The sequence below is a fragment of the Protomyctophum bolini genome, assembly GCF_963924005.1.
Source record: "Protomyctophum bolini genome assembly, chromosome: 1".
NCBI classification, from domain to species: Eukaryota; Metazoa; Chordata; class Actinopteri; order Myctophiformes; family Myctophidae; genus Protomyctophum; species Protomyctophum bolini.
Genome location: NC_137862.1, coordinates 25,760,220 through 25,778,184, shown reverse-complemented (window position 1 = coordinate 25,778,184; position 17,965 = coordinate 25,760,220). Strand labels below are relative to the sequence as shown.

At 46.5% G+C, this 17,965-nt stretch overlaps 1 protein-coding gene across 1 annotated transcript in view; it reads left to right on the top strand.

Annotated features, from left to right (window-relative positions):
* Positions 1–17,965, top strand: part of herc1 (HECT and RLD domain containing E3 ubiquitin protein ligase family member 1) — a 139,367-nt gene that overhangs the window by 67,484 nt on the left and 53,918 nt on the right. Inside the window, exons 32-47 of the mRNA XM_080770003.1 lie at positions 526–681; positions 1,907–2,013; positions 2,631–2,741; positions 3,088–3,258; positions 3,801–4,040; positions 4,167–4,250; positions 4,836–5,237; positions 6,149–6,312; positions 7,720–8,437; positions 9,046–9,331; positions 9,879–10,107; positions 11,767–11,933; positions 12,357–12,473; positions 13,694–13,934; positions 14,353–14,474; positions 15,331–15,560. Coding sequence (XP_080626129.1) covers positions 526–681; positions 1,907–2,013; positions 2,631–2,741; positions 3,088–3,258; positions 3,801–4,040; positions 4,167–4,250; positions 4,836–5,237; positions 6,149–6,312; positions 7,720–8,437; positions 9,046–9,331; positions 9,879–10,107; positions 11,767–11,933; positions 12,357–12,473; positions 13,694–13,934; positions 14,353–14,474; positions 15,331–15,560 — 3,545 coding nt within the window. The remainder of the gene's footprint in view (positions 1–525; positions 682–1,906; positions 2,014–2,630; positions 2,742–3,087; positions 3,259–3,800; positions 4,041–4,166; positions 4,251–4,835; positions 5,238–6,148; positions 6,313–7,719; positions 8,438–9,045; positions 9,332–9,878; positions 10,108–11,766; positions 11,934–12,356; positions 12,474–13,693; positions 13,935–14,352; positions 14,475–15,330; positions 15,561–17,965) is intronic.

Here is a 17,965-nt window from a genome sequence, read left to right as displayed (position 1 = left end):
AACCTTGGGATTGCTAAGAACGACAGTGGAAAAACCATAGTATTCTACAGATATAACCAGCATCCTGTTTGTTAAGATATCAGTATGTTTGGCATTTAGAGAAACATTGATCCATGTTTAACACATTTCGGTTGGGAACCCCTTTTGGTGTTCTAAAGCATTATACTTTAGCTATTGAAAAATAGCAGATCTACAAGGTCATAGCGCGGCACCGAGTGCCGCGGTACGAGCTTGTAGGTCTGCTATCTTTGAAAAAACGTGAAAAAATCTTTGAATATATATTATTACAGAGTGAAAATTGTAACTCAAATCTTTGCTTCTGGGGAGGTCCCTGGAACAACATTTTTTCAGATGGGGGGCGGAGGCATATTACATAAAATTTTTGGGGTCCTTGACATTAAATATTGAGCACCACTGATACAGAAACAAGGTTTTTTTAAGAAAGTTTTTGTCAGGCCTAAATGGGTTAAGAACTTTGATCAAATGAAGCGTTAATGCTGATGACCTGCTAATGTGTGTTATTAGCACTCCTGCGCAAGCAGCACACAGCCGAGCTCCACCTGGGAGACTTCCTGGTGTTTCTACGGAGAGTGGTGTCCTCAAAGGCCATCCAATCCAAGATGGCCTCCCCCAAATGGACCGAAGTGCTGCTCAACATTGCTGCACAAAAATGCTGTTCAGGTATTTAAAATAAAAAGTCACTATGTCTCAAATATGAAGGTCTTTTACAGTTTGTGGCCAGCTGGAAGAAACTGCAGTCACTCCATGTTAATAGTATTTGTAGTAGATAACAGTAGCACTATTAGAAATGTGCCCCCTATGGCCAGAAAAAAATATGTGTGTTTGACTAGGTCAAGGACTATTAATGACCGTTTTATTTTTATATTTTTTGGTATTCAGACATGTAGCCAGCAATGGGTAAAACGCTCCCCTCCCAAAAAAAATGTAGTCTCTGTGACACATCTAGGGGCCACAATCTGCATTCAAAGATTCTCCTAGAAGCTTTGTCATTGCTTGATTTGCCTGTCTACTTCCTGACCTAGTCCAAGGTTAATTAAATAACGTTAGGAAGCGAAGACCGTACGGTGGACTCCATGTTGCTCCCTGGAAGGAAAGAAGACCGTACGGTGGACTCCATGTTGCTCCCTAGAAGGAAATAAACATACACAATGGGCTATATGCAGCCAACACTTCTGCGTTCAGCTTCCTTGGTCTCAACTGCGCATGTTTCTTTCCTTCCAGGGAGCAACATGGAGTCTACCGTACGGTCTTAGCTTCCTAACCGTATTTAACACAATCAGTGCTGGGATTCCTTCAAAATAGAAGCTCTGTGGTGCTGGAAAGACAAGGCCGCTTTTACTCTGAACCCCCCCGGAAACAATCTGGGAAAAAACGGAGAAATATTTTATATATATATATTTTATATTCTATTATATCGCTAGAAGCTCCAAAGCTCATATTTTGAACGAGAGGCATGTTGAAGTCAGAAATGAAGCACGTAGTATGTCCATCAGATCAAAACCACAGAGAGCGCCCTGGATTAGGAGAGACGAGGGATTCTTTCTGCCGCGCTAACAGCTAAGTGAACAGTAATAAGCTAATATGACTGAAGAGCGAAGTACGGTGGCCGAGAGTCCGACTGAAAAATAAATAAAATAAAATAAATCAGAATATTCTCCACTCGCCTGATATCATTGAGGATGCATTTGGAACGTGTACACACGTCCAATGCATCCCTCAATTGGATTCCCTAGGTGACGTGTGGCCACGTCGGATGGACGGAAACGGTTAAAATGTTGACATAATTGCTTATAGCAGCTTTAAGGCCTTTATATTATGCTGTTTATGTGCAGGGGTCCCTCTGGTGGCTTTAAGGTCTTTAATAGTATGCTGTGTTTATGTGCAGGGGTCCCTCTGGTGGGGAACTTGAGAACTCGTCTCTTAGCACTCCATGTCCTGGAGGCTGTCCTGCCTGCCTGTGAAGCCAGTGTTGAGGATGACCAGATGGCACAGGTTAGTAATAATAATTATTAATTATTATTAGTATGACATTGTTGTTATTATCATTGTCTCCGCCAGGCGGAATTAATATGCGGTTGTGTTCTGCACCCTGTCCGTCCGTGTGGGAACAGCTGATCTCTGCCACCGTTGATCAATGTGAAACTGTGCACACACACACACACACACACACACACACACACACTCCCTGGATCACAGAGAAGGACATCTGGTCCAACCTTTTCACATCGGCCTGTGTTAGCGCTACCATAGTCTCACGTAGCCAGACAAACACACACGGACATATTTACTGTATATACTGTATGATGATTGCGGGTGTGCCAGTACAGTTACAGTACAGTAGAGGGACCCCCACACGGTAACTCTGTCATTTCTCAACCGTTTCGGATGTGGGACGGCTCGCTGGAATCGGCCCGGCACCCTGGCTGTGGTCCTGTGGGTCTGGAGCTTCCGGGGACCCCCACACGGAGTTGCACCACTCACTCAATAATAAAAATATAGATAAAGCTAAAAAGAATAATCAAGCATTAATGTACACACCTCTCTCCAAAAATCAAAAACAAGTACACATGGGTTTCAGGTGTAATATTTGAATCTTTGTGTCTTCCCAGGTGGTGGAGCGACTCTTCTCTCTGTTGTCGGACTGCATGTGGGAAGCTCCCGTCGCTCAGGCCAAGCACAGCCTGCAGGTCAAAGAGAAGGTGCACGAGCTCAAGTCACAGGTGACGTGAAACCATTGATCGAATATAATCTAACGACAGACAATTGATTGAATATCGTTTTCTTTTACCTTATGATCACTTTAGTGATTTTCCCTACGTCACCTGTGTGTGTATGAATAGCTTTATTTTATATTTTTTATGGAGGGACAGACAGTAGGCTGACAGGAAATGGGGAGAGAGATGGGGGGGGGGGGGGGAGGTGACATGCAATAAAGGCCGTCGGGATCGGGAGTCAAACCCGCGGCACGCTGCCAGACTGGATTACCAGCCATGGACCGCTGAGCCACGGCCCAGGCCAGAATAGAGGGTTTTGAGTGACGTTTGCGTGGTATGGATGTGGATGCAGGGAGACAGCGAGGAGGAGGATGAGAACCTGCCCATCCAGGAGGTCTCCTTCGACCCGGAGAAGGCCCAATGCTGCGTGGTGGAGAACGGCCAGGGTCTGACCCATGGCAGCGGGGGGAAGGGCTACGGCCTGGCCTCCACCGGCATCTCCTCCGGATGCTACCAGTGGAAGGTATGTGGATTTCCTCCACTAAAACTAAGACGAAAAATGTTTGGCGACTTTTTCACTGACGGAAACTAAATGGAAACTAAGCTACAATGACTAAAACTAAGACTAAATATATTAACAATTTTGTCAACAAATAAAAACTAGACTAAAACTGTTAGGAAGGGACTAGTGGACAAGAGAGCCAATATAAGTCACTTGGTTGCTTTGCGGCGAGATCAAAGCGTGTCGTGACTCTCTCCTTCTACGGCTCTGGGTACTAACTAGCCAATAGAGGTGGGAAAAGTGCTCAAATGTTGTTAAGTAAAAGTTTCAATACTCAACTAAGAGTACAAAAGTATCAGCATCAAAATGTCCATAAAGTACTAATAATAAATGTACTCATATTGCAGAATGTCCCATCCCACTATGACTAAAACTAAAATCTAAATTGTGTCAACAATGCAACACTGCCACCGACCTTGCATGCAACATATAAACAATATTATCATCTTGTCTTCTCTCCTTCCTTCCTACCACCTTGTCCACTCCTCCTCCTCCTCTCGTAGTTCTACATCGTGAAGGAGAACCGGGGCAACGAGGGCACGTGCGTGGGGGTGTCGCGCTGGCCCGTGCACGACTTCAACCACCGCACCACGTCTGACATGTGGCTGTACCGCGCCTACAGTGGCAACCTGTACCACAACGGAGAGCAGACGCTGACTCTGAGCAGCTTCACGCAGGGAGACTTCATCACCTGCGTGCTGGACATGGAGGCCAGGACGGTCTCCTTTGGCAAGAACGGAGAGGTCAGACACACCGTGGCAATAATAGCATTCAATGTTATCGCTGTTGATTTTTTAACACCACATTTTTGTTTTTGTCATAAGATTAAGATGGAATGCGTGTTAGTTATGTGACCTTTGTCTGCACAGGAGCCCAAGCTGGCCTTTGAAGATGTGGACGCCACGGAGCTCTATCCCTGTGTGATGTTCTACAGCAGTAACCCTGGAGAGAAGGTTTGAACCATAATGTATCATTAATAATAAACAATTAACACTTTGACTTCTACACTTTTGCTTTAAAACAAATGTGTTTAGAAATCCATGTCGTACACCGCATCTCCAGTAGATAAAGAGTGCAGGGTTGCGCCCAAAAATGGCTGATCTTCCAGCTCTCAACTTGTCGCAGCGCGACGCGTTGTGAGCTTGTAGATCTGCTATTTTGGGACAAACGTGCCCTCTTACGGGATTTCAGCCCCTGCCCCTCTAACACTCTCGATTAATGATCACCTGGGATGTGACAGAATCTGTCAAATATTCATAAAATATTCAAGGCACTGATAAATATATGCACCAAATAGAACCACATAATATATACAGAAATAGTCCATACACAAAGCCAGTCACATAATAGATACAAGCATATATATAGTATGTACATTGAATGGAATAAAATACCATTAAAAGACAAGACATGTTACAAGAAAGGTTTCAGTTTAAACCATGAGGAGCCATTGTGTTGAGATAAGGCATATAAAACATTTCTCTTTGCAAGAGGCCTGTGTTGTCGTCATCTATCTGTCTGTGTGTTCCACCCACCAGGTGAAGATCTGCGACATGCAGATGCGCGGCACGCCCCGGGACCTCCTGCCGGGCGACCCGGTCTGCAGCCCCGTGGCCACGGTGCTGGCGGAGGCCACCACGCAGCTGATCCGCATCCTGCACCGCACCGACCACTGGACCCACCGCATCAACAACACCATGACGGAGCGCCTGCACAAGATCAAGCCCTGCTTCAGGGAGGCTGCAGGGGGAGGAGGGGGGGGTCCGAGGCTGAAGAAGAGCCGCTCGGTGCAGAGCCGCGAGGAGCACGACGCGCAGAGGGAGAGTCACGACTCCACGCCCGCCAGGTCCGAGGAGGAGAGGGGCCGCCACGGGCGCCAGCAGCAGCCGCACGGCCTGGGAGAGCTGTCGGAGCAGCATCTGCGGACGCTGTGCACCGAGGTGTGTGTGGCTACTCTATAGGCCCTGTCACTATTATTACTGTGCACCAAGGTGTGTGTGGCTACTCTATAGGCCCTGTCACTATTATTACTGTGCACCAAGGTGTGTGTGGCTACTCTATAGGCCCTGTCACTATTATTACTGTGCACCAAGGTGTGTGTGGCTACTCTATAGGCCCTGTCACTATTATTACTGTGCACCAAGGTGTGTGTGGCTACTCTATAGGCGCTGTCACTATTATTACTGTGCACCAAGGTGTGTGTGGCTACTCTATAGGCCCTGTCACTATTATTACTGTGCACCAAGGTGTGTGTGGCTACTCTATAGGCCCTGTCACTATTATTACTGTGCACCAAGGTGTGTGTGGCTTCTCTATAGGCGCTGTCACTATTATTACCTCATTGTGTCTGTGCACCGAGGTGTGTGTGGCGCTGTCACTATTATTACCTCATTGTGTCAAATTGTCACAATTATATTGTCGATCACAGTTATTTCTTTGACAATAATTAGTGCAGTCCAGTGCAGTTTGTGTGATATTTGATAACCTCCTAGGTGTGTCCTGTGCTGGCGGTGATACTTTGTGTAACAACCTCCTAGGTGTGTCCTGTGCTGGCGGTGATACTTTGTGTAACAACCTCCTAGGTGTGTCCTGTGCTGGCGGTGATACTTTGTGTAACAACCTCCTAGGTGTGTCCTGTGCTGGCGGTGATACTTTGTGTAACAACCTCCTAGGTGTGTCCTGTGCTGGCGGTGATACTTTGTGTAACAACCTCCTAGGTGTGTCCTGTGCTGGCGGTGATACTTTGTGTAACAACCTCCTAGGTGTGGCCTGTGCTGGCGGTGATACTTTGTGATAACCTCCTCCTAGGTGCGTCCTGTGCTGGTGGTGATACTTTGTGATAACCTCCTAGGTGTGGCCTGTGCTGGCGGTGATTGGCGGGGCGGACGCGGGCCTCCGCGTGGGAGGCCGCTGCGTGCACAGGCAGACGGGACGGCACGCCACCCTACTGGGCGTGGTGAAGGAGGGCAGCACGTCGGCCAAGGTGCAGTGGGACGAGGCGGAGATTACCATCAGGTACCCCAAGGGGCCAGGGCGGGGCGGGCGGGGGCGACTAATAATCTGACGATTTTTTTCCGGCGACTACCTTTTTTTCACTGATGAAAACTAAGTGAAAACGAAGCTATGATGACTAAAACTGAGACTAAATATATTGACGGTTTTGTCAACGAATACAAACTAGACTAAAATGTTAGCAAGCTATTTTCAAAAGATTTTTAATACATTTTGAACTTTCTGCATAATGGCTACTTTTACTTTTGGTACTTTAAGTACATTTTGATACCAATACCTTAGTACTTTTACTCAAGCTAATTTTGATTACTGTACTTTTAGTTGAGTTACAGAGTAGTTCTACATTGCAGTATTGATACTTTCACTTAAGTAACAAAACAAAAACAAATGTTTTTCCAACACTGGGAGATACAAGGCGTCTGCCCTACAGCAGATCGTAATTCAGGTGTTTACCTGGACATGTTATGTTGCGCAGATGTAAATTGTACTGGCCTCATATGTCTTATTGTGCATTTGTCTCTTGTTTTATGTTTCTTTGGCTTTATTTATATAATCTGTGCATGTTGTTCCATTGTGAGGTATGTGGAACATGCAGTGCTGTGGCCTTAGGCATACGACTATCGTCATGCCTAAAGAGATGTGTGAACGGATGCGTTGTAGTTGTGATTCCTGAACATGTGTTCACTTTATTGGTTGTATTAACTCTGCTTTAGCCTCTCCCATATCCTCTGCACTGCTTCTTCTTAATCATAAAAAATGCATTGCCATTACTTTATTTTCACCCTTTATTTACATCCTCCCCACAGTTCATTCCACCCTCTCTGCATGGTTCAACACGTTGGCTGCGTTAAAAATTAATCTCTTAACTCCCGCTCCCTGCCGGTGTTTACACTAACCTTTTAAGAAGAATCGCGGCGTCGCAATTATTGTGCCTCCATTTCATGAAAATCCGCCTGAAAATAGTCCCATCGTTTGTGTTTGAGTTGAAAAATCCACCACCACCGCGGCGGCGAACAGAGCGAGATGGATGTGGCCATTACTAATTGAGCTGTGTTATGAACACATTGCCAGGGTCTCCATGGAATATTAAATTAATTTTCGTTTCAAGTGGCATTAAAAAAGTCTGACGTGATTAAACCTGCAGAGGCCCTGCATTACACACTATGCATGTTTTATTATGGCATTATCCTCTGCATTTTTTATTTACACATGACCTTCTCTTGACTAGCAGTTGACATCCTTCCTAAACCTCCACCCGACTCTCACAGACCACTTTTTTTTTTCTTTTTTTTTTTGCCTTTGTCACGCATGCTTTTCTTCGCCTCTCCTGTCCTCTCCCTTACTTTGTGTTTCCTTCCCTTTGTCTCTTTTTTCCACTCCCTCCTTCGCTCTTCGGCGTCTACTAAAAAGCTTCCCAACTTTCTGGTCGCCTAGTGACACTCCCCTGTACAACCTGGAGCCGTGCGAGCCGCTGCCCTTCGACGTGGCGCGCTTCCGCGGCCTCACCGCCTCGCTGCTGCTGGACCTCACCTACCTCACCAGCATCCACGAGGACGCCGCCGCCAAGCTTAGCGCGCGACGCCACGACAAGAAGCACCGCAGCGCGCCGCCCGCCACGAGCGGGGGCGGTCAAGAGGTGTCCCCCGGCGACGACAAGGCGGACGGCGAGCGGTACCACCACAACGAACACAAAGAGAACGTGGGAGGAGGAGCCACCACCGGCACCGCACCCATCGATATCGTGTCTCCCGCCGCCCCCGCCTCGGACCTGCGCGTGTCCCACAGCCTGGAGGAGGTCAAAACCCTCGCCACGTCCAACTCTAAGTCCGAGAGCGAGATCTGCTCTTACGCCTCCAGCAGCCCGCAGCATCATCATCACGCTCCAGGGGGAGCGAGCGAGGCGGTCTTCGCCGCCACGGCTCCGCACGCTCCTGCGGACGGGAGCCGCAGCAGGAAGGGCCACGAGCACGGCGGCTCTCGCAGCCACGAGCCTTCTCCTTCGTCGTGTGCCGCCACGCAGTCTGAGATCCACGCCGTGCAGCTGTCCTACCTCTACCTGGGAGCCATGAAGGCCCTCAGCGCCCTGCTGAGCTGCAGCAAGTACGCTGAGCTGCTGCTCATACCAAAGGTACGGCTGTCTCCAGTCCCTGCTCTTCTCCTACGTTAGTAGAGAATTTTACCCAGCCGATAATACATACATGACATACCGTCAAGAAACATGTGCAATATATACAACACATCTCCAAAATAGAACACTAACAGTAACCAAATCAAGACAACCAAAGAAGACAAAAAACAAAACAAAAAACTCCAACTCCAATATAGTCATTATAAAAATCAGTTCATGGTCACAAGCATATTATATAGTCACTATTATATAGTCCCTAGTCATGAGTGTAAGGCGGTCAACATGAGACAGAAAAGGCTGCCATACTGAATTTGGAGATTGAGCCACGCAATGTGTATTACATTTTTTCTCATTTTAAAAAGGTCAGATTGATATTTAGGCAGGGGGATGGTTTCAGGAAGCGAGTTGAGGTTTCAAATAGGGAAATAACAGGGGAATGGATCAATGGGCAACTAACGCATCTGAAATAGTATCAAATATAGCTGACCAAAAAGACTTGGCTGACCAAGATTAGCTGGAGCCTGGTGGCCCTAAATCCTGGCTAACCCTAACCGTGGTCCAGTACACAGCCCTTAAACATAACTCTGTACCATCTTCTCAACGTGAAGGTACAACCAGAGACGGCCCCCAGCGGGCACAACGCAGACCTCAACGCCGGGCCCGCCGGCGGTGGCGCCTCGGGGGGCGCGTCCTCGCCGCCCGTGTGCCAAGAGGAGGTGGAGATGCGCGCCGCGCTGCAGTTCCTGATGCGCCACATGGTGAAGCGGGCGGTGATGCGCTCGCCCATCAAGAGGGCCCTAGGCCTGGCCGACCTGGAGCGGGCACAGGCCATGATCTACAAGCTGGTGGTGCACGGGCTGCTGGACGACCCCAGCGGAGGAAAGGCCCGATCTGGTGAGAAGTTACACTCCTCTACTTCATACACGGGGCAACTGGTGGCCCCAGGGGGCCTTACCTATAGTACAGTCCTCTATATACTTCATACACGGGGCAACTGGTGGCCCCGGGGGGCCTTACCTATAGTACAGTCCTCTATATACTTCATACACGGGGCAACTGGTGGCCCCAGGGGGCCTTACCTATAGTACAGTCCTCTATATACTTCATACACGGGGCAACTGGTGGCCCCGGGGGGCCTTACCTATAGTACAGTCCTCTATATACTTCATACACGGGGCAACTGGTGGCCCCGGGGGGCCTTACCTATAGTACAGTCCTCCTTATACTTCATACACGGGGCAACCTGGAACAACATATTTTCAGACGGGGTTCGGAGGCCAATTTCATATAATTTTCATTGACATGGACATGAAAAAGTTTTAGAACGACTGACATACTGTAGAAACATGAGGTTTTTCAGAAGACTGTCAGGATTTAGAAGACATTTGTAGAATCGTCCTCAGGTCTAAATGGGCTAATCACCCCTCCTTCCCTCCCTCAGCATGGAGAAGCGAGCCAGAGGGCGAGGGGGGCACGGAGGCCGTGGAAGGCGGTGAGCAGCAGCAGCTGGCCCAGACGCCGATCACCACCAGCCCGTCTGCGTCCAGCACCACCTCCTTCATGAGCTCCTCCCTGGAGGACACCACCACCGCCACCACGCCCGTCACCGACACGGAGACCGTCCCCGCCACCGAGTCTCCGGCGGGGGTCATGCCCCTGAGCCTGCTCAGGTCAGAGGTCAACACAGCCACACCGCGCCGACAGTTCTGTTTCTGCACTTGGTTTACTTAACTGCCTTTTGGCGGAATATTCCGGTCATTTAATTAACTGTATTGCTTTTTATAACATTATTCATTGTGCATTGGTAATTGAGGTCATTAAACCTTAAATAAAAAAAATAAATAATTGAAAATATATGTCATTAAACCTTTAAAGACAAAACTGTTTCGACCCTTTAAAACCCATTCTGGGCGGGAACCCCTTTTGATGTTATAACCCTTCTGGACGGGAACCCCTCTTGGGGTTCTGTACAGTATGTACAGTATTCAACATTTTAAAATAGTAGATGCTGCTATATAAATATTTGAAGTTTTTCAGAAAACTTAGGTCAGGATTTAGAAGGCATTTTAGAATCGGCGTCAGGCCAAAATGGGTTAAGTCTTCATCAGGCAAATGTTATAGTGACAGAAAACAGAACAAATCATGCATATTTAACACCTGGGAGTGGGAAGGAGCACAGCAACCTAAACCAATCCCAGGGCTAGAACCTGCAAGTCCCGCCCACAGAGGAGAATTACGTGCCTGAGCAGAAAACTTCAGAAAAAATCAAGTACATCTGAGAATAAAAGCAGTAAAAGACATTTTGATGATAAGGATTAAAAACACATACAGGATGAGAGGACATCCAACATGACAAAATTTGTATAGGTCTATCCATGATTGTGTTTTGTTAATGTCCCTGGTGAACTTGACTTACTTGACTTGTCCCTGGTGAACACCTGGCCTAAATACAGGCACAGGATGTGCACACAATCTCTGTGAAGTATGTACAAGCACATGCTAATACTGAATACATTGTTCTGTGAACTATGTAAAGCACACGCTAATACTGAATACATTGTTCTGTGAACTATGTAAAGCACACGCTAATACTGAATACATTGTTCTGTGAACTATGTACAAGCACATGCTAATACTGAATACATTGTTCTGTGAACTATGTACAAGCACACGCTAATACTGAATACATTGTTCTGTGAACTATGTACAAGCACACGCTAATACTGAATACATTGTTCTGTGAACTATGTACAAGCACACGCTAATACTGAATACATTGTTCTGTGAACTATGTAAAGCACACGCTAATACTGAATACATTGTTCTGTGAACTATGTACAAGCACACGCTAATACTGAATACATTGTTCTGTGAACTATGTAAAGCACACACTAATACTGAATACATTGTTCTGTGAACTATGTACAAGCACACGCTAATACTGAATACATTGTTCTGTGAACTATGTACAAGCACACGCTAATACTGAATACATTGTTCTGTGAACTATGTACAAGCACACACTAATACTGAATACATTGTTCTGTGAACTATGTACAAGCACATGCTAATACTGAATACATTGTTCTGTGAACTATGTAAAGCACACGCTAATACTGAATACATTGTTCTGTGAACTATGTAAAGCACACGCTAATACTGAATACATTGTTCTGTGAACTATGTACAAGCACATGCTAATACTGAATACATTGTTCTGTGAACTATGTACAAGCACACGCTAATACTGAATACATTGTTCTGTGAACTATGTACAAGCACACGTTAATACTGAATACATTGTATACATAATTTTTTGTTCTGCGTAGGCAAATGTTCTCCAGCTACCCGACCACTGCTCTGCTTCCAAACCGCCGGGCCCAGACCCCTCCCGTGTCTTCTCTGCCCACCTCTCCCTCTGAGGAGGTGGGCCGCAGGCAGAGCCTCACGTCCCCCGACTCCCAGCCCTCCAGACCGCAGAACCGAACGGGCACATGTAAGTGGAATACTGGAACACTCACCATTACACAGCACATACACACAGGTGTGTGTATGCACGGCCGCCGTGCATTTTCAGAGCATGTTTATGTGACCGGCTTGGTTCAGTGGAACTAACAAAGTATACTTAAGTTCATGTTTTTTTTTTATCTGTGTCACAATCTTTCGTGAAGGGCGCTCTTGTCATCATACATTATAATAAGTCATCTCATTCTGGCCAATCACAATTTGCGACCTCACTTTTACACTAGTCATAGGTGGTGGTAGCAACACAATGGTTGTGTTTACACAAACCCTCAAAGCTGGACATAGGAGGGGCTAGCGCCCCTCAAAAATACCATGACTAATTCGTTTTTTGACTATAATGGTCTCCATTAGCCAGCCAGCCAGCTAATGGTTGTGGATGATCTGTTTTTCTCAGCCCTGTCAGACCCCAGCAGCAGGCTGTCCACATCGCCACCTCCCCCTGCAATCGCTGTGCCCCTGTTAGAGATGGGCTTCTCTCTTCGCCAGATCACCAAAGCTCTGGAGGCCACCGGTGAGTCTGGCTCACTAGCTTCTACACTATGATATGAACAGTGGTTCTCTGGAGGCCACCGGTGCACTGGCTCACTAGCTTCTACACTATGATATGAACAGTGGTTCTCTGGAGGCCACCGGTGCACTGGCTCACTAGCTTCTACACTATGATATGAACAGTGGTTCTCTGGAGGCCACCTGTGCACTGGCTCACTAGCTTCTACACTATGATATGAACAGTGGTTCTCTGGAGGCCACCGGTGCACTGGCTCACTAGCTTCTACACTATTATATGAACAGTGGTTCTCTGGAGGCCACCGGTGCACTGGCTCACTAGCTTCTACACTATGATATGAACAGTGGTTCTCTGGAGGCCACCGGTGCACTGGCTCACTAGCTTCTACACTATTATATGAACAGTGGTTCTCAAACATTATAATTTCCCCCCCACAGTTTTGTATTTGTATTTATAATGGTACTGTTGGCAGCTGGATAGACCACAAAGCAAGCAATATCATGACACCAACCACCATGAGTGAGCAAACGCCATTAACCTTGTCAAGATCCTGGCACCAAAATAATATGACTAGTATACGTATAACCATAACCTACCATAACACTCTGCAAGGGTCCATTTGGTTACTAACTATGAATAATTGAGCTCGAGACCCACCGGAAGTACATTTGATTTTAATGTAATAGGGACCACCATGCACAGGGACCACCTGTACTTAACCCCTTCCTTTTTCTCTCTCTCTTCCCCCAATATCTTGGTGTTTGCCTGTTTTCGACAAAATATTTGTATTATTAGTAAAGGCATCCTATGGATAATAAGGGGTTAACCTCAAACAAATTGCAACAGAAACCCTTTGAGCTTTTTTGTTTCATAAATATTTTAGTAATAACATCAAAAGTCCTAAGAAATCCCAGTAGGGGAACATATTGAAAAATGCCCAAACGGCAACATTCCCAAAATGTAATTCTGATTTGAGTAGCATGTGACGTGTCATACTAGGGGGTTTTCATGATTCTGAATCCATTGCAAGCATTTGTTTTGCATGAAAATAACTCCTCCTTGGTCTAAAAACAGCCATAGCCGTCGTCACAAATTGTGATGGATATCACAATGGGCAAAGTGGTCAGATGACTAAAATGTGTCTAAAACTAAATACAATTTCAATCAAAAGACTATGACTAAACTCCAATTTAAATTTGTTATCAACACTGTTGATGCGCCAGGCGCTCAGGGAGAGGCCGACGCCCAGAACATCACGGTGCTCGCCATGTGGATGATTGAACACCCCGGGACAGAGGAGGAGGACGAGCCCCTCTCTGGAGGAGGAGGAGGAGGAGGCGACGGGGCCTCAGCCTCCAGCGGAGGAGGAGGAGGAGGAGGAGGAGGCAAGTCCCTGGAGAGGAGCTCCTCCTACCTGTACTCTCCTGGAGACGCTGCCGACATGGAGGAGGGCTTCAGCGAGAGGTACTGTACAATAAAGTTCTCAAACTCTGCCCCAACCCGACACGGCCCGACTGGTACCAACCCGACGTTTTCGGGCCGGGCCCAAAAATATGCAAATTCATTGTGATTTTTCCATGATTTTTTTTCTTTTCTTTTTCTCTTTTTCTCCTTTTTTCTAAATGTTATTATAATAAAAATAGCAATTCTGTTATTTGTGTAATGTGTATAGCCTACATGTATGTATTCGGACCCCCGGACTTATATATTTTAGTGTAGTTTTCATTTGTTGACGAAATTGTCAGTATATTCAGTCTTAGTTTTAGTCATCATAGCTTAGTTTTCATTTAGTTTCAACGAACATTTTTGGTCTTAGTTTTAGTCGTCTTAGTTGTAACACTGGTTCCAGGTCTGAATAAAAGTCTTTCCGTGTCCTTGGCAGTCCTGAAGGGGAGCAGGAGAGTCCGTCAGCCTCCAGTGGTCCTCCTCCCACCAGGGGGCGCTCCGCCGTCAGCAGGAAGCACCGCTTTGACCTGGCCGCTCGCACGCTTCTGGCCCGTGCTGGTGAGAAGCAGTGTTGATTTTCCACAGCAAATTTAGATTTTAGTACATTTTAATTTATTTGTAATAGTCATATTTTAGTCATCGGAATTGTTTTAGTGTTAGTCTAGTTCTAGTCGACTAAATATCATAAGATTTTGGTCGACTAAAATTTATTTTAGTCGTAATGACCAATTTTAGAATTGGTTACAATAGCCGATCCACAAGCTCACAACACGAACTAGAGGTCAGATTGTGTGGTACCTGGCCTTACTGCAGTCATGCCCGATTCTGGGTGGGAATCCCTTTTGGTGTTTTAAGAATTATGTTATACTTTACCTGTTGAAAAATAGCAGATCTACGAGCTTGTAGATCTGCTATTTTTGAAAAATCATGAAAGTGTGGCGCAAATCTTTTAATATATATATTCAAATGCTTTTAACTCAAATCTTTGCTTCTGGGGGGGTCCCTGGAACAACATATTTTCAAATGGGGATTGGCAGCCAATTACATATAATTTGTGGGGTCCTTGACATGAAATATTGAGCACCACTGATACAGAAACATGAGGTATTTCAGAACCGTCAGGATTTAGAAGACATTTTTTTTATTTGATAGTGAAAAGTGATAATCCTCCCTAGTATAGACTGTGCTAACCAAATAAGGAGTTCCTCCCTGTCCCCAGTTAACCCCTGGGGGTCAAAAACCCTTAGGTTTCGCTTTTGGCTGGGTGTGCCAGCCTTCATCCAATCATGATGGAGTGGGGGCGGGCCTTGGTGTGTGTGCTGTGGTCTGTAGTGCGTGCATGTGCACATCTTGTTACCGGGGCGGACCCAAATCACTGAATGCTCCTTTAACCGTTGGCCCATTGCTCTTCCAGCCGGCCTGTACCGCTCGGTCCAGGCCCACCACAGCCAGTCTCGCCGCGACGTCTCTGCGCTGCAGCAGCAGCAGCAAGACCCCGGCGCCCTGTACGACTTCAACCTGGACGAAGAGCTGGAGATGGACCTCGACGAGGAGACCATGGAGGCCATGTTCGGACAGGACCTGGCCAGCGACACGGACATTCTGGGAATGTGGATCCCGGAGGTACTGGACTGGCCAACATGGGTGTGTGTGTATTTTAAAGCTAACGGTTAATTAGGCCAAGCTGGGCCGCTGCCTGTCACACTAACCCCACAACGCTTTATGCCTGGTCCACTGACCGGATAGCATGTCTCATAATACGTGCAGTGTTGTTTTTGGCAGCAAATTTCTATTTTTGTTTTAGTCATAGTCTTTGGAATGAAACTTCATTTGGTTTTAGTCCTATTTTTAGTCACCTGGAATGGTCTAGTTTTAGTCGGCTAAATGTCATGAGATTTTAGTCAACTAAATCTACAGTTTATGTACTCGACTAAAATGTATCTTGGCGGCCCTTGATGTCGTCGTAATGACTGATTTTACACTTTACAGATCTACAAGCTTGTGAGCTTGTAGATCTGCTATTTTCAACATTAAACCAATTGTAAAATGACTTGTCTTTTATATATACTGGATGTCTTGTCCACTAGTCCCTTCCTAACATCTTAATTTTAGTCATCATAGCTTAGTGTTCATGTAGTTTCCATTTAGTGAAAAAAGGTAGTCGACGAAAAAATGTCGTCATAGTATTAGTCGACAAAAACAACACTGCATACGTGCATGCTAAACCACTGGTTCTCTGCGTGGGGGGTTGGGGGTGCCGGGGACCACCAGGGACCACCAAGGACCACCAGGGCCACAAATGGGACAAATGGGTCTCTAGCTCAATCTGAGAAAGAGTACAAATGGAACCATTTTGTACACTCTCAGGGTTAAATGAACCCAGTTGGACCTGAGGCAGATTCTAAAAAACGGCTTCTAAATCCTGTTTTATGAAAAACCTTTATTCAATTTATTATTATTTTTCTTTAAATAATGTTGCTGCTATATACATGTTACATTGTCACACAGGTGAACAATGGAAGCGGGTTCCATTGGTACACCTGTGACAATGTAACTCTTGGAGTTTCAGACGCGTTAAGGGGGCATTTTGGTCTGCTGGCTGGGTGGGTGGACGCCACTGGACGGACCCCAGACCATTTTGGTCTGCTGGGTGGGTGGGTGGACCCCAGACCATTTGGTCTGCTGGGTGGGTGGGTGGACCCCAGACCATTTGGTCTGCTGGGTGGACGGACGGACCCCAGACCATTTGGTCTGCTGGCTGGGTGGGTGGACCCCAGACCATTTGGTCTGCTGGGTGGGTGGGTGGACCCCAGACCATTTGGTCTGCTGGGTGGGTGGGTGGACCCCAGACCATTTGGTCTGCTGGGTGGGTGGGTGGACCCCAGACCATTTGGTCTGCTGGCTGGGTGGGTGGACCCCAGACCATTTGGTCTGCTGGGTGGGTGGACGGACCCCAGACCATTTGGTCTGCTGGGTGGGTGGACGGACCCCAGACCATTTGGTCTGCTGGGTGGGTGGGTGGGTGGACCCCAGACCATTTGGTCTGCTGGGTGGGTGGGTGGGTGGACCCCAGACCATTTGGTCTGCTGGGTGGGTGGGTGGACGGACCCCAGACCATTTGGTCTGCTGGGTGGGTGGGCGGACGGACCCCAGACCATTTGGTCTGCTGGCTGGGTGGGTGGACGGACCCCAGACCCCAACATAGAGAACCAGTGATCTAAAAACACTAAACGGGGTAATGCTAAACGTGCATGGTGACATTTTAATTCTCTTAAACAACACACAATACAATATGTTCATACATGCATGGTGAACAGATTTACTAAACGATAATAACACTGCCTTCCTCCACATTTGCACAGTAGCTCCCAAGCCTGACATCCATACGTTTTTAACTCAAATTGTTGCTTCTGGGGAGATGGCGTTCGGTGGTCAAATACATATAATTCTGGGGCTCCCTGACATGAAAAAGTTTGAGCACCACTAACATAGAAACATGGGTTGTTCAGAAAACTGTCATGATTTAGAAGACATTTATAGAATCGTTCTAAATGGGTTAAATAATTGCGTGTGGCATAAACAGATGGGTTTTGCACGTCTCTTAGCAGCTATTCTGTATTTTAGTCCGATGTCATTTTGTAGTCCTACGTTATGTCCGGGTCCAAGTGGCACCAGCTCCCGTCCGCTTCTCATTGTAAATAGAATATCTAAACGCGTTAATCTTTTTACAATGGCGTTATGTTTCAGAAAGGAAGCCATTGAGGATTAAAATGGGTCCTAATGCTTCCAACTCGAGTAGAATTATTAATGTTTTGTACAAGAGTCCATGACAAAGAAAATATATGATGTGGAGACAATAAAGACTATTATTATCATTATTATTGAAGGTGGTAACAGTCCATTTTGCTCCGTACAATATTTCGGGGGATATTTAGAATGTGTGCAGGGTTGAGTATGTTGAATCTAGTTTGCATTAATGAGGATTTAGTTGACACAATGAAATTAAATGGCGATAGTATTCAGTGTGTGGCAGACGGCCTGTCACAGCC